At 42.5% G+C, this 14,533-nt stretch overlaps 1 protein-coding gene across 1 annotated transcript; it reads left to right on the top strand.

Annotated features, from left to right (window-relative positions):
• The first annotated feature begins 457 nt into the window (after window positions 1-457).
• Window positions 458-13,794, top strand: rnf139 (ring finger protein 139). Its single transcript, XM_083981989.1, has 6 exons — window positions 458-1,033; window positions 4,379-5,034; window positions 6,323-6,470; window positions 7,123-7,229; window positions 7,360-7,611; window positions 10,125-13,794. Exons 1-6 carry the CDS (start codon window positions 871-873, stop codon window positions 10,932-10,934), a joined length of 2,136 nt encoding a protein of 711 aa, XP_083838115.1. The 5' UTR covers window positions 458-870; the 3' UTR covers window positions 10,935-13,794.
• The last annotated feature ends 739 nt before the right edge of the window (window positions 13,795-14,533 follow it).

Genomic DNA, 14,533 nt, shown 5'->3' on the forward strand with positions numbered 1-14,533 from the left:
AGAAACATCAGCCGAGGCTGCGAGTGAATACATCACGGTGCGTCTAAAGATGGTACAGCCACAAAATAAAGTACGGTAATCACATTTTTGATGACAGTAGAAATTATGAGGATTTTCCCCTTTTTTTGTACCTGTAAATATATATTTTTAGAGAGGAAAACTTCCTTGTCGTCTTTTGAAGAGCTATTTTAAACATTTTACAGTGATATTTGAGCTCTATGTGGCCCCTGGACTAAAATGAGTTTGACAGCTTTGACACAGAATATCACAACATTTAAAGACACACAACAAGAGAAAAGAAAATATTTAAAGATGAACATTTAACTGCGCAGGTAACTGGTAGCCTACTTTTTTTTTTTTTTCTCCAAGTGAAACTTGCAACGTCATCGGCCACACCCTCTGACGCTGGAAGTGACGTCACGCTACGTCGGAAGAACCTAGCAACTTCTGCGGTCCCTCCGAAGGCAGCAACGGAAGCGCAACACAGCAAATGGCCGGTTTCTCCGTCCGATAACTTGACATTTCGGTGTCACAGGACTGCGGAGGACGGAGGAGGACCGCGAAGTGAAGCCGTCGGAGGCGGAGACGACGGCGACACTTGACGTTAAAACAGCAGCAGCGGCAGAAGAAGAGGAAAAAGAAGAATAAGAAGAAGAAGCAACAGGAGGTTGGTTGAGCTCGGCGGACATGGCGGACGGCGGCTGCGGCTGCTCCCCAGCTGTGAAGTAAACGTCAAGCAAAGCGAAACCGAAGACGACAGACAGCCAGACAGACAGCAGGAGGCCGTGTGAGGGACTCGGGACTTTATTTTTTATTTTTAATGTTACATGGGTAGCCGCCGCCGCCGGGGCTACCCAGGACTGTAGCCGCATGGCGTCCACCCAAGCCCGGATCGGCCAGCAGGCCTTAGCGGTGCTGGATGTGGCTCTGCGAGTTCCCTGTATCTTTATTATCGACGCCATTTTTAACTCTTACTACGACCCTGGTTCGGGATGGGCCGGTGCGATGGGCAAAGTGTTGGTCAGAGTCACGGGTAAGCATTTAAAAAATATATATATTTACTTCACAGTCCAGCACAGGAGCGTTTGATTTATGTCAACAAACGGAGAGGAAACCAGGGCAGCTGGAGCTCTGTCACCTGTCAGACCGACTGAAGCCGACTTAGCTCCCGGCTCTAACAACACAAAGTCGGATCCGACAGCGGAGCTCACTCGTTTGCCTCAAAATTACGACTCTGAAAGTGTTGTCGACTTGCTAGACACCTTTGGTATTTGGCCGCAGGTGTTGATGTCCCCACAGGAATCCACTGGTGTCCTCAGAGGACCCGTGTGTGTGGTGGTGGGGGGACATTTAGGCAGCCTGTCGGTCTGCCTGTCAGAAATATGTTGTTCTGTCCTCTTCTAACTTTGAACATTTAGTTGATATCGTTTTAACAAACTGCAGCCTGGAATCAGGAGAAGAGTGTAAAATAAGATGTTAATCAAGCAATCAATCAGATAAAAGGTGTAACTATGAACTGTCAAACTTCTGCAGAGGTCAACCTCTCAAATGAGAAGATAAGCTGCATTTATTAAGTCTTCTTTCATTGTGAAGTGAATATTTACATTTGTACAAAACAACCAATTGATCATGCAAATGATTGTTATTAACAGCTCTAGAACAAATTTTGCAGCAGTGTAAACAAGTAGGACTGCAGCTATTAATCATGTCATTTTTTATATTAATTGTATCATTATACAATTTCTCAGTCTAAGCTGACTAGCTTTTGTCTGGACAAAAAAGTCAAATTTATTAACATTATTAGTACCTATTCATATTATTTTAACAGTCTAATTCTGGTTTGGTTTAAGTTCCCATTCATTTGAACATGAGAGTTAAAAAAAGCCATTACCACTTTTTGTTTTGGTTTATATATAAACTTTGTGATGAATGATTAGTTGTGTTTTTATCTAAGTCAACATTTGCACAAGCTGTTACATCACATTCAAATGCTGAGTTTCGTTTGCATTTATTGCCGCTTTCAGTTTTTTTTTTTTACAGGCCTGTCATAATTCAGAAAACTCCTTATTTGCAGTAGCTGTTTTATTATTGACTACAGTATGTGACATGTCATGTTTCTGAGGCAGTTGACCTTCACAGGTTAGGTTTTTATTATTGTTTTTAGTTCTTTGAAACTCGTCAACATTTAGCACAAAGAACATAACAGGAAAATCTTCTTCCATGGAGTGTTAGGTCATTTACAGAAAACACTGTAATGCAGATAAACAACAAGCAGGTTACATAACTCCCCTCTTGTACAGTTTGTGGACCTTTGAACGGCTCAGGCGCTTTGAAAGTCCTCGTGTTGTTGGCTAAGAGTTTGGAGAGGCAAGTGGCCAAATAATGAGGAGCCTTTTTAAAGTGGGCCAGCCAGCCAGTCTCAGGTTTCTTCAACCCACTTTCCTCCACGTCGAGCACCAGCACATGCATCTGGGGTTAAATCAGGAGTGAAAAAACAAAAACAAGTGTTCCCTGAAGAAATGGAAAGCAAACTTGATCCTGTTATCAAAAACTTTCAGCGAACTCTTGAACAATCTGGTTCAGTGTTTACATTGTCCTTGTCCACAGAGCTTTGTAAAGGGCCTAAGGTCAAGGTGACAGTGAACGCACCATTCTGCAGAATCAGGCAACAGTTATGAGACAATCTGGAAACAAACATAGGATTTGATTCTGCTGCTTTTGAGTGTTGTTGACTGTTTTCATTCACTCTTACTCACTGAATGCTGCTTTCCCTTGTGTTCATGTTGACATAGTTTGTGTTTTATAGGATACATCTTAGAGGGAAACATGCTTACTCCACTCATTTATAATCTTTAATCCAACTTAAAAGAGCGGGTTTTTTGCAAATGAAACTGTGAAAAATTAACAGTGATCATCCTTCTGCTTGGACACAGGAATTAGACAGAGGCTCGTTTGTAAAAAGGAAGTTGTACAACATTGCTAAAGGCCTAAGGTCAAGGTGACAGTGAGACAGTCCACCTCGGTGTAACAACTCGATTATAAAGAAGCAGCTATAACAGAGTGCTCAGGCCTTGTTGACTGTTTTCATCCACTGTCATTTATTAGATACTGTTTCCCTGTTGAGATGTTTTGTGTATCAGTCTCAAAGTACAAAAACGTATTTTATAAGATAGAACTAAGGAAAACAAACTTAATTCGCTCAAATATAAAATCTTTTATCCAATTTAAAAGAGTGGGACAGTGATCCTCCTTCTTGCTCGGATACAAGAATTAGAAAGAGTCACGTCTGTAAAAAAGGAAGTCGTACAACAACAGCAGCTGAATGACAGGATGAGATAAGTGATTTGATTTGATTTATTTATTAGCACATGAGAAAAAATGTATATAAAGCAGCACGATGAAAGAGTAGAACAACAAAAAAAAACGTACAATATGTGTTTTGTTGTTGTTTTTCTTGATGTAATGTGGGAGATTGTTTTTGGATTGTTCTGTTATGTATTTAGGTGATATTATGTATGGGTTATTGAAGTTTCTAATGGTATATTTGTGTTTATTTTTATGTTGTCACTATTTTGAGTCTGATGTAGAGGATCTATCCTGTATCAGATGTATTTTCATTAAATTTCATTAAATAGAATAGATACAACATATCACAAATGTGCAGGAGAAACAACAACAACAAAAAAACCTTTTTAAAGATATTGACTGTTTATTTGTGTGACCGGTTCAGCTCCTCCACCTCCCGTCACCGTGTCATCACCGTTGTGTTTACAGTCATCAGTCGTCCCGCTCCGTCGGTTTATCCAGGGTATCCACAGGGTCTTGAAAAGTATTAAAAGGCGATAAATCAATTTTGAAGGTATTTTTTTCTGAATTAGCTGTCCAATAATTTCAGTCCTAAAAAACATTGTGAAAGTGTGTGAATGTATTAGTTTCTTTAAAAAACAAAGATGAATCGAGCGAGTGAGTATCCGAGTAGTCGAATGCCGCCCAAATCAAGCGAGTACTGGAGTACTCGGATATTGGCTACAGCCCTACTAGAAACTAAATCAAATGAGCTGAGGCACATGTCATGACTGTCATGATTGTTGTTTTTGTTTTTTGAGAGTGGAGCAATTTGATTTATTATCCCAGCCTATTTTGAATTCTGTTGTATCATAGTGGTCGATAGTCTTTATCACAAACTCAAACTGTTATGTTAAAAGTGTCACTGATGTAAATGGTTGCAGCTTGAAGTTGCGGTGGTGAGGTATTAAAAAATATTGAGAAGGTCTTGAAAAAGTCTTAAAAAGGTATTAAAATGAACTTGAAGATTCCTGTATATACCCTGTTATCGTCCGTCTCTCTGACCGTGTCTCTGTCTCTGACTCTGTCTCAGGCGTCCTCATCTCCAGCGTGGTGCTGCTGCTCTCCCAGAAAGCCTTGTTCAAGTTCTACACCCTCTTCTTCGCCGTGCTGCTGGGCCTGGCGGCGGTGCTCATCAACTACTACGCCACCTCCCACATAGACTTCTACAGCGCCTACTACAAGGCGGCGCTGGGCTTCCGGCTGCTGCCGCGCAACGGGCCCACGCTGTGGCTGGGCATGGCGGCGGTGCAGCTGGTGTTCGGCGTGGGCTACGTCTTCCTGCTCAACCTGCAGTCGGTGTTCGCCGCGCTGGTGGTGCTGGACATCATGATCCCTCTGTGGGGGATGATGATCGAGCTGCCCGCCGACGCCCGGCAGCTGGTGGCCATGCTCTCGGGCGCGGCGCTGGCGCTCAACACGGCCGTGTGCCTGGCCATGCGGCTCAAGTGGTTCTACTACTCGTGCCGCTACGTCTACCTGCTGGTGCGCCACATGTACCGGATCTACGGGCTGCAGCTGCTGCTGGAGGACACGTGGAAGAGGATCCGCTTCCCCGACGTGCTGCGCGTGTTCTGGCTGACCCGGGTCACCGCGCAGGCGCTGATCCTGGTCTACGTGGTGCGGGCGGTGAGGAGGGAGAGCGGCGACGCCACCGGTGGAGCCACAGACGGGAGCTCGGACTCACAGGTAAGATCAGTAATACTGGACCTCATCGGGACTTCTGGAGCAGGTTTCTCTGCTTTTATGTGGATTTAAGGGCGTTTTCACACCTGAAAGTCCGAACCAAGCTCCATGTTCCATTACATTGTAATACATTTGGTCCTGCTGGTTTTGGTTTCACACTGCAAATGGAATAACAGACTTTACAAGACAAACATACTGGATGCTTCATCTCCCTACGTCCATAGCTCATTTTGTTTTGGTGTCTGTGGCACCTTTCACACCTGGAATATTTAGGTTTGGATCAAACTGAAAAGTCCGAAAGTCCGAGATAGGTGTGAAAACGCCCTCAGAGATCGTAAACACCTTGAGGACATTCAACCCTCTGAAACTTTAGAGCAAAAACCGTCATCAGTAAAATTGTCATGAATGAATGGCAGCCAGTTCATAATCCTGTCACTCACTCATCATCCATTCTTCTCTGAAATCAATCAATCAATCAAAACTTTATTTGTAGAGCACTTTTTATAAATGAAGCAGCTCAAAGTGTTTTCAATTCAATTCAAATGTATTTACATAGCACCATATCATGCAGAAGCAGTTCACAGTGCAACATAGAGGAGGACAACATATTAACAGTAAACAGCGATAGATACACACACAGAAGTTCATACACACAAAGACATTTAAGGAAATGCATGTTTTACATGATTGAAAATAAATAATAAACAGCGGGGCATTTACACACATAGTCATCGCATACACACACACACACACACACACACATTCACACACCTAAAAATACATACATACATACATACATAAAACATTGAGGAGAACGTTATCTAAGATAAAATAGGTCAAATTAAATTGTTACTCCTTTGTGCAATTCTGTGTAACTTTTATTGTGTTTCATTTCATTTTAGCCTCTTTTTATTACTGTGATTCCTGTGCAAAGCAACTTGCACGAACGAACAATATCTCAGATGCCGTTGCTCCATTCTGCCCTTTTAACACTGTTGGTCCACCGTGTCTTTATTGTTTGTAATAATGGGTTTTTATCTTATTTTATTCCATGCCTGCAGCACTATGTGCCCGAGACAATTTCCCTGTCGGGACAATGAAGTTTATTTGATTTGATTTGATGTAAATAGAATAAACCAGACCAAAATAAAATAAATAGATACATATTAGTATAACATATAAATAATTCAAAGGAATACAAGTGGAAATACTGCATAAAGTTAAAGTGGCACATGTGGCAGCGCAGATTTTCCTGCATCATCTCTCAGTGACTGTGTGTATGTGTTTCCAGGGTTACCTGCTGAGCTGGGATGTCTTCTGGGATCTGACCAGTAACCTGATCATCTCCGGCTGCGACTCCACGCTCACCGTTCTGGGGATGAGCGCCGTCATCTCCTCCGTGGCGCACTACCTCGGCCTCAGCATCCTGGCCTTCATAGGTACGACACAGTTTATGTGTGTGTGTTGGAGATTAGATAATTCCTTTATTGTCAGTTGGACATAGAATCAGAAATAACAAAGGCCCGTTCACAAGGACAAATACAACATATAACACATATAACCTCCTACTGATGAAGGTAAACAAGTACAGATGACACATTCTCCTTCATACAACCTCTTACATTACAAGTTGTGCAGATTCATGACCCTGCATTCATTCATTCATTCATTCATTCATGCACTTAACTTCAGCTCATTTGGTTCAGCAGTGAGACGGACTGATATACTTATTTATTAATTTATTTATTTTGTTTGAAAGAAGGAACTCTGTAGCACAATGGAGAACAATAGTTGATATTGTCTATTCAGTACATGTGAAAAAGTCAGAGGAGATATTTCTGTACAACCTGGTCATACTCTTAAGCTCTTTGCACGCAAAGTCTGTTTTCTTTTTCTATGCATTTTTTAAAAATTGCACAGATGCCTTACACACTACTCCAAAAACTTCAATGACGGACGAAAAATTCGGAGTCAGTGTACAAATGTGCGGCAATTTCGGACGAAAAAACACAACCCGGTGTGCAAGGGCCATTATTATGGCAAAGACAACATGGCTGACGTCCGGTGTTTTGTCTTGCTCGTCCTCCACAGGTTCCACGGAGGAGGAGGACAAGCGCTTGGGCTTTGTGGCTCCTGTTCTGTTCTTCATCCTGGCTCTGCAGACCGGCCTCAGCAGCCTGGACCCAGAGGAACGCCTGGTACGTCGCTGCACACACGCACACGCACACACACACACACACGCCGCATGTGCAAAGACACATTCACATTTTCCAGGACATATTTCAGTAACCGAAACGTTCTTTCTTTCTCTCCCGCATCGATCCGAAGGTCCGTCTGAGCCGGAACATGTGCCTTCTGCTGACGGCCATCCTCCACTTCATCCACGGCATGACCGACCCCGTCCTGATGTCCCTCAGTGCCTCCCACGTCTCCTCTGTTCGCCGCCATGTCCCCGTCCTGCTGGTGTCGCTGGCGCTCTTCGTGCTGCCCGTGGCGCTCAGCTACGCCCTCTGGCACCACTACGCCCTCAACACCTGGCTCTTCGCCGTCACCGCCTTCTGCGTGGAGCTCTGCCTCAAGGTGAGGAGTGGACGGAGGAGTCGCCGTTAGATTTGACGTATTGAAAGTGACACTGGATGGGATGTTTCCTGTTTATTAGATCCAACTACTTCCTTCCAGCTTTTCAACCTGTCGAGGAATAAATCAAGACTGTAATAACAGTATGAATACATATAAAAACAAACCAAGTACATTTTCTCCCAGGAGCAATTAGACCAGTTATCTAGAGGAAAAACTAGATAAAGTAGATTTTTATATTCTAATTTTACTGCATTAAGGACCTGAGACCACTGCTGCTGTGAAACTTCTGAAAACTTATTAGATTAGAGGTGGTTTTCTTCCCCATGAAACATTTGCAAAACTGATTTTAAATTTGAATATTATTTACATCGATGTTTACCAGGTTGTAGTCGTCTTCTTTCCTGTCTTTATAGGGGCCTTTTTGCGTAACTTGTGTATGCATCCTGTGTGAGATAAACAAAACAACAGAGCGCTAACAGAGGTCAAACACTCATTTTTGAAAGTTTATCGGGTTTGATAAAAGTCCAGGGCGGTTATGGTGAGAAGAAACAGTCCTGTTGAACTGTTTAACTTCATTCAGTACATTTACATGACAGCTGAAAAAAACTAATTTTGGCCTTAATCTGACTGTAACTGCAGAACTGAATTGCATGTGAACTATCAGTGCAATTAATATGGGACTTCTCCAAATCCGACTAACTAACACCCAGATAATGTGATTGGAAATTGGTTTTCTTCTGCATGTAAACACCTTAATCTGATTGAATCTGGACAATGTATGTGTGCATGTAGCCAAAAAAAACAACCAAAAAGCGCCTGGGCTGATGCGTCTGTACCATAGACTGTAAAAAGAATGGACGTAGCGTCCGTGACGTCACCCATTGGTTTTGGGGAGTCTGTTTTGTGCCGCTACTACGGGGGTTAGAACCGCGCCATGTTGGATTCTACTTGCCATATTTGGAGCGGTGCGGCCGTTGGCCGGCCGAGAGCCCGCCCACTGGCCTCGTAGCAGCGGTCGCCGGACCTGTCACTCAACGGTTCTGCGCCCTGATTGGCCAGAACTTTAACCCTAATAATAGTAAAACGGTAGAGTTTAAAAAAAATTCACCCCCCTCAGAGTGTGTGCGGGGGTAGAAACTATCGATTGAGACCAAAAAAATAAAATGTACCAGGCTGTAAATATGTTTTTTTAAGCTGTAAAATCGGCTATTTTAACATGGGGCTCGATTGGAGTTGCTCCCTTCTGGAGCCAGCCCCCAGCGACAGCCGAGGGGATTGCAGCTTTTTGAATGCGGAAGTGAGCTTCACTTCTCAGACCGACAACTGCCCCCTTGGTCTGTACTAGAACTGTTACTTATTTATATCCATGTTTTTACTAGGTGACAGAAAAGTCAACTGCTGAAACGACGCCTATCGCCGCCTATTTTGAGGTCAATAATTCGATTTTCCCTGTTGCACGTAAACTGGGACAAGGACACAACTACGATGAGACGCTCAACACATGTAAACGTCCTGACTGGAACCGTGATAGATGCAAAAAAAAATCTGTGATTCAGCACCACTGACGTGCATCCACTCAGGTCGCTCCTCAGCAGAGCTCCAGGGCCCAGTTGTTCAAAAGCTGTAATCTGGATCAGAATTATCCAGATTTTGAAATCCCCTTTTTCTTGCTATCCAGGATCACATAATCCGTCTTAATTTTATCCCACTTGTTCAAAGCAAAGTTGGATTGGATCAGTCTGATCCAGATCCAAACTTTTCAAGATTACCATATCCAGATAATGAGTGGTCTAAATGTGACTGTGTATCACACTGAAGGCCGATGGGTCTGTAAACAACAGGTAGAACAGCAGCATGGGGTCACTCACTCAGAGTGTTGTTTTCTGTGCTGTTTTTTATTTCTTCCACGTCTTTTAAACAGCCAGACCTGATCTGACCCACAACAAATTAATTTAAAAAAACAAAACAAATATACATTACATTAGTCAAACACATTGTGAATATTTTTCCATGTGTTTCAAATTCAAAATACAAATTTCAATTTTCATTTACTTATCCAGTAGTTGGGGAAAAGTTATTTTTTCCTGAAATAATCAAAAGTTAACTTTATTTACTTTAATACTAAAATTTAAAAATCAGGTGCTAAATATCAATGTATATATATTACATTATAAATGTTGCTTATTTGACCATTTTGAATTGAATTTAAATGACATTTTGTTCCTGAATCCACCAGCTGGCATCAGAATAATCCTGTTTTTTTGGATCAAAGTTTTCCCGACCCTACTAAAAAGTTTTGAACAACACAAACTGAGGGTTTGATCCAGATGAAAACCAAGATCCCTGGATTGGATTACGTGATCCAATCCGATCTCAGAATCCGTTTTTAGTTTTGAACAACCCCTTTTCAAGATTTGATCCAACCCCTTATCTAAAATCCGATCAGATTACTTTTTTAACAACTGTGATGATGTCTCGCGTTGTTTCTAACTCGTTTCTCTCGCTCCGTCCAGGTGGTGGTGTCCCTGACCGTCTACGGCCTCTTCATGGCCGACGGCTTCTCCAACGTCCTGTGGGAGAAGCTGGACGACTACGTCTACTACGTGCGCTCCACGGGCAACATCATCGAGTTCCTGTTCGGCGTCATCATGTTCGGGAACGGGGCCTACACCATGATGTTCGAGTCCGGCAGCAAAATCCGCGCCTGCATGATGTGCCTGCACGCCTACTTCAACATCTACCTGCAGGCCAAGAACGGCTGGAAGACCTTCATCAACCGCCGCACGGCCGTCAAGAAGATCAACTCGCTGCCGGAGATGCGCGGCGACCAGCTGCGGGACATCGAGGACGTGTGCGCCATCTGCTACCAGGAGTTCGCCACCTCGGCGCGCATCACGCCCTGCCACCACTACTTCCACGCGCTGTGCCTGAGGAAGTGGCTCTACATCCAGGACACGTGCCCCATGTGCCACCAGAGAGTTTACGTGGAGGACGAGAGCCGGGACAGAGCCGCCTTCTCCAACAACAACGGCGGCTACGCAGCGCCGCAGGACGCCGCTGCAGCAGCCGCCGCCGCCGCAGACCCGGACGCGCCGGGGGAAAACCAGCACGGACAGCCCGACGCTGCCGACGCCGAGCTGCCGGGTGACGGCGGAGCGGCGGCCGGCGGCGGCGCACAGGCCGCCGGGGGCGAGCTCAACAACGAGCTCCTGGAGGACAACGACAGCATAGAGTACGACGAGGACGAGTGGGGGACTCAGAACGGCAGCACGCCGATAGAAGAAGACTATATCAACGATGACACTGACTCCACCGAGGACTGACGACCAGAGAAGATCTATAGGAGAAAATACATATATCTTTATTATATTTAAGTTAAAGAGAATTTAAAAAAAACACAACTTTAGCATCTTAATTTGTTCTTGAAAAATGTCAGGGATGTCACTCTCTTTTCTTGTTAGTTTCTTTTTGTTTGATTCTGAGTTTGGGTTTTACTCTAAAGGGCTCGTGGAAAGAGTAACTGCTGCTCTCATTCTGTGTGTGTATGTCTGTATGTCTGAATGTCCGTGTGTGTGTGTTGGGGCTGCATGAAGTACACCAAAAAGTCATACTCTAGTTTCTTTTTGTTACTTAATCCCTAAAAGTATTGGAGCTCTTGCTACGGTGCAGCTGTTTGAGGATTCATTTGTTAAAACTGTGGAAGAGAGAGGAGAAGCTACACTCAAGTCCCATCACCACCACTTTGTTTAGATTCTGTCACTTGTGCAGCTCTGATACACATTTGTGTAATATATGTGTGTGTGTAACTGTGTGTGTGTGTGTGCCTGCCGACGTGTAATGTGCTTAGATGATGTCTTAAAGATGCAGTTCTTGTTCCCTTGAGGTGTTTTATGACGGTGGGGGGTGGGGGAAACGCTGCAGTTTGATAACGACAAACTTGTGGAGCGACTCAACAAAATGAAGCTCGAGTTTGATCTGCGGGTCGGGATTTAAGAGAAAAAAGGAAAAAAAAGAAAAGGAAAATGTGTATTTATGGGTTGAAACCTGCCGACACTACTTTTACTGAAGAATCTGAGAAAATACTGTCAAAGTAGAAGAGCTCGCTGCGGTTTAACTCCTGGTGTTGACGTTTGTCAGAGGCGATCGGATCACAAGTGGAGAGAGTTCAGGTGTGACTGGACCTAAGAGAGTATTTAGGAGATCCAAGTCCACTGTTTCAAATAGATAAAAGTTAATTTTAATTTTAACAATGTTCAAATTCAAAAAAATGTTCAAAAAAACAACTTTATTGGCAAAAACAAAATCATGTCGTTGCCAAAGCCTATGGATCCTTTGAAAGGATTTCTCTCATTTATATTCAAAATGGACCTACTTTACATACCTGTGTGGTTTTGCATATAAAACAGAGATACTAAAAAGTAAAAAAGTAATAAAAGCATATAAAAAGTGAGATCTGATCACACTGGTCATTTTAGACACGGTTTAAAGCCAGATGTGCACAGCTGTATGTTCGAAGGGCCATTTGTGATTGGCTCGCAGAAAAACGTGTTAATGCCAGGTCTGAGCAGAGCTTTAGTTTCGCTCTAAACATCGATTGCACACTAAATCCCGACCTGTATCACTCTCTCACACTTCGACCTGCAGATCAGTCGCAGCTCAGGTTTGTCGGGCGCTCGCTCAGCATTTTTTGTCGTTAACGAACCTGAAGAGAATAATTGTGAAGAAAGAGAGGATGAAGGCAGGGGAGCGAAAGCAGTTTTTTTTTTTTTTTTTAATCAACTCTGCCGCAACCAGAGAAAAACCAGAGGTGTGTCTGATTTAAAAAGAAGTGACTTGCTACTGTAATCACTGATATACCTCTATCATTACTTAACTACTGGTCCCTTGTGCGACCTTGCTTACATTTGTGTACGTTATTGTACATATAATAAAACAAACACGTGCACACTGTCTCCCTTAGGATTAAACAAAACATTTGTTCTCAGATGATTTCTTTTTTTTCTCATGCAAAACTTTCTGTATATTTTACTTCACAGGAATCAGTATTAAGTTTTGGTTAAATTCTTGTTTCAGACGCAGAAATTGTTGTTTGTGATGCGAGCGTTGCTACGGAGACATTTTGAAGAGCTGTATTTTCAAAATAATGCATTAACGTGTTGAGTTGAACGACTGTTTCTCGATGCTCCTCGGTAAATATCACAAAATACAGTATGAAAAGGTGCCAGTTGTTTTGTCTACAAGGGACTTTTAGGTACTTGAAGTACCAGATATTGTTTAACGTGTCAGCTGTTAGTCATTTCTTTTGTCAGAGGAGGTGTGATTCAGTAAATGCACTTTTTTCTTTGTTTTGTTTTGTTTGTTTCTGATCACTGGCGCAGACTGGAGCTGTCTGCTTCTGTCACATTGTGGCATGGGAGCACGATGACGGCATCTCTCTGAAGGCTCAAACTGTGTTTCTAGTCTCAGGGTCCTGCTGCAGGGCTGGAGGAGTTCTCTCAGTACATTGAAATATTTCCAGGCCTTGGAAAACGAAAAACGAAAAAAACCTGAAGGAGCTGCAGAAAAGTCTGGACAGATTATGTTGTGTTGAATCTGACGCTGTCGGCTCATACGATCTGTGATCATTGTTGTAGCATCGTTGAGCTACAGGAGGCAGCAGATGTGCTACTGATCCCAAAAATTCAAATCCAAAAAGCTACTGGCACAAAATGAGGCCTGAGAAAAGTAGAGAAAAGAGTCCCATCTTCTCCTTCTTCTTCTTATCTGACAGTCCAGCAGCTCGGCTGATAACACGTCCCTCAGTGGCCACACCAGATTCTTCATTGTGAATTTGTATTAAAAGAAAAAGAAGCTTTCAAGCACAACTCCTGAGTATTTACTGTTTAGACTTCCACAGCCTGAACGTCTTAAGGGTTTGACTACAAACTCATGTTCATTACTGTTGTAATTGCTGGTCGCAGGAAATAAGCTGCAAGGAATACATTATGTTTAATGAAAGAGAGAGCGAGAGAGAGATGGGGTCTGATTTGATTAGAAAGCTGTGCTTTTTGACACGTGTCAGCGATGAAGGACTTTGATGATTAGACTGATTGTTTCTGAAAGCTTTTGAAAAGGTAAAAGCTGTTCATTTTGCCTTTTGTTTTAAAAAGAGATTTATGTAAATAAAATCATCTTTGATATTGAGTTTGGGCTTCCTGTCACATGTCACACTCACATCACCTTAGAATGACTTTTTAATGCAATAAATAAACATTTATAGAAAAACTTGGAGCGCATACATACACGTTGTGCTGAGGTGTATGGAAATGCAGAGTAGCTGAACCAGTAGATGGCGCTATTTAATTTAACTTTAAATGGCATCTCAGTTTGCAGTTTTGACTGACAGGAAAGAAAGCTGCCTTCATAATGGTGTTAATTGTTAGAAAAACACAGCAATTATCTTTACAAAGTTATAAAAGCCCAAGTGTAGATAATTACTGTAATTATTCTGTAGTTTGGTTGTTTTTCAATATTCTATTTTAAGTAATGCAGGTGCAGAACAGGTGGGTGAGACATCCACACAAGACATGACAGAGAAACGAACAAATGAAAAATTATACCTCACCTTTAACACATAAAGCACAACAATCTTTACTTTAAATTAAATTACAGTGTAGCAAATTAGAACTTTTTTCTCCTGTTTATGAGAAACATGAACCAACAATAGTAAAAATGTAATTTAATTGTAACTTGTTTGTTTGGGAGTAACAAGGTCCCATTTCGCCCCTGGCACGTAAGAGGTTCTTCAGGCCATGTTCCATGACCATGATATTAATATTTTATTCATGACTTTTCACAACAAAACACAAATATAGTGGGAAAAAGAATTCCAGGAGCCAAAGATACAGAGAATAAGAAAAAAGAAAATAGCCTACATGAATAC

This window comes from Trachurus trachurus (assembly GCF_905171665.1).
Source record: "Trachurus trachurus genome assembly, chromosome: 11".
Taxonomy (NCBI): Eukaryota; Metazoa; Chordata; class Actinopteri; order Carangiformes; family Carangidae; genus Trachurus; species Trachurus trachurus.

Coding starts and splice junctions, on each gene's coding strand:
- rnf139 (XM_083981989.1), top strand. CDS start 871: ATGGCGTCCACCCAAGCCCGGATCGGCCAGCAGGCCTTAGCGGTGCTG. Junction 5,035..6,322: donor ACGGGAGCTCGGACTCACAG/GTAAGATCAGTA, acceptor ATGTGTTTCCAG/GGTTACCTGCTGAGCTGGGA. Junction 7,230..7,359: donor TGGACCCAGAGGAACGCCTG/GTACGTCGCTGC, acceptor ATCGATCCGAAG/GTCCGTCTGAGCCGGAACAT.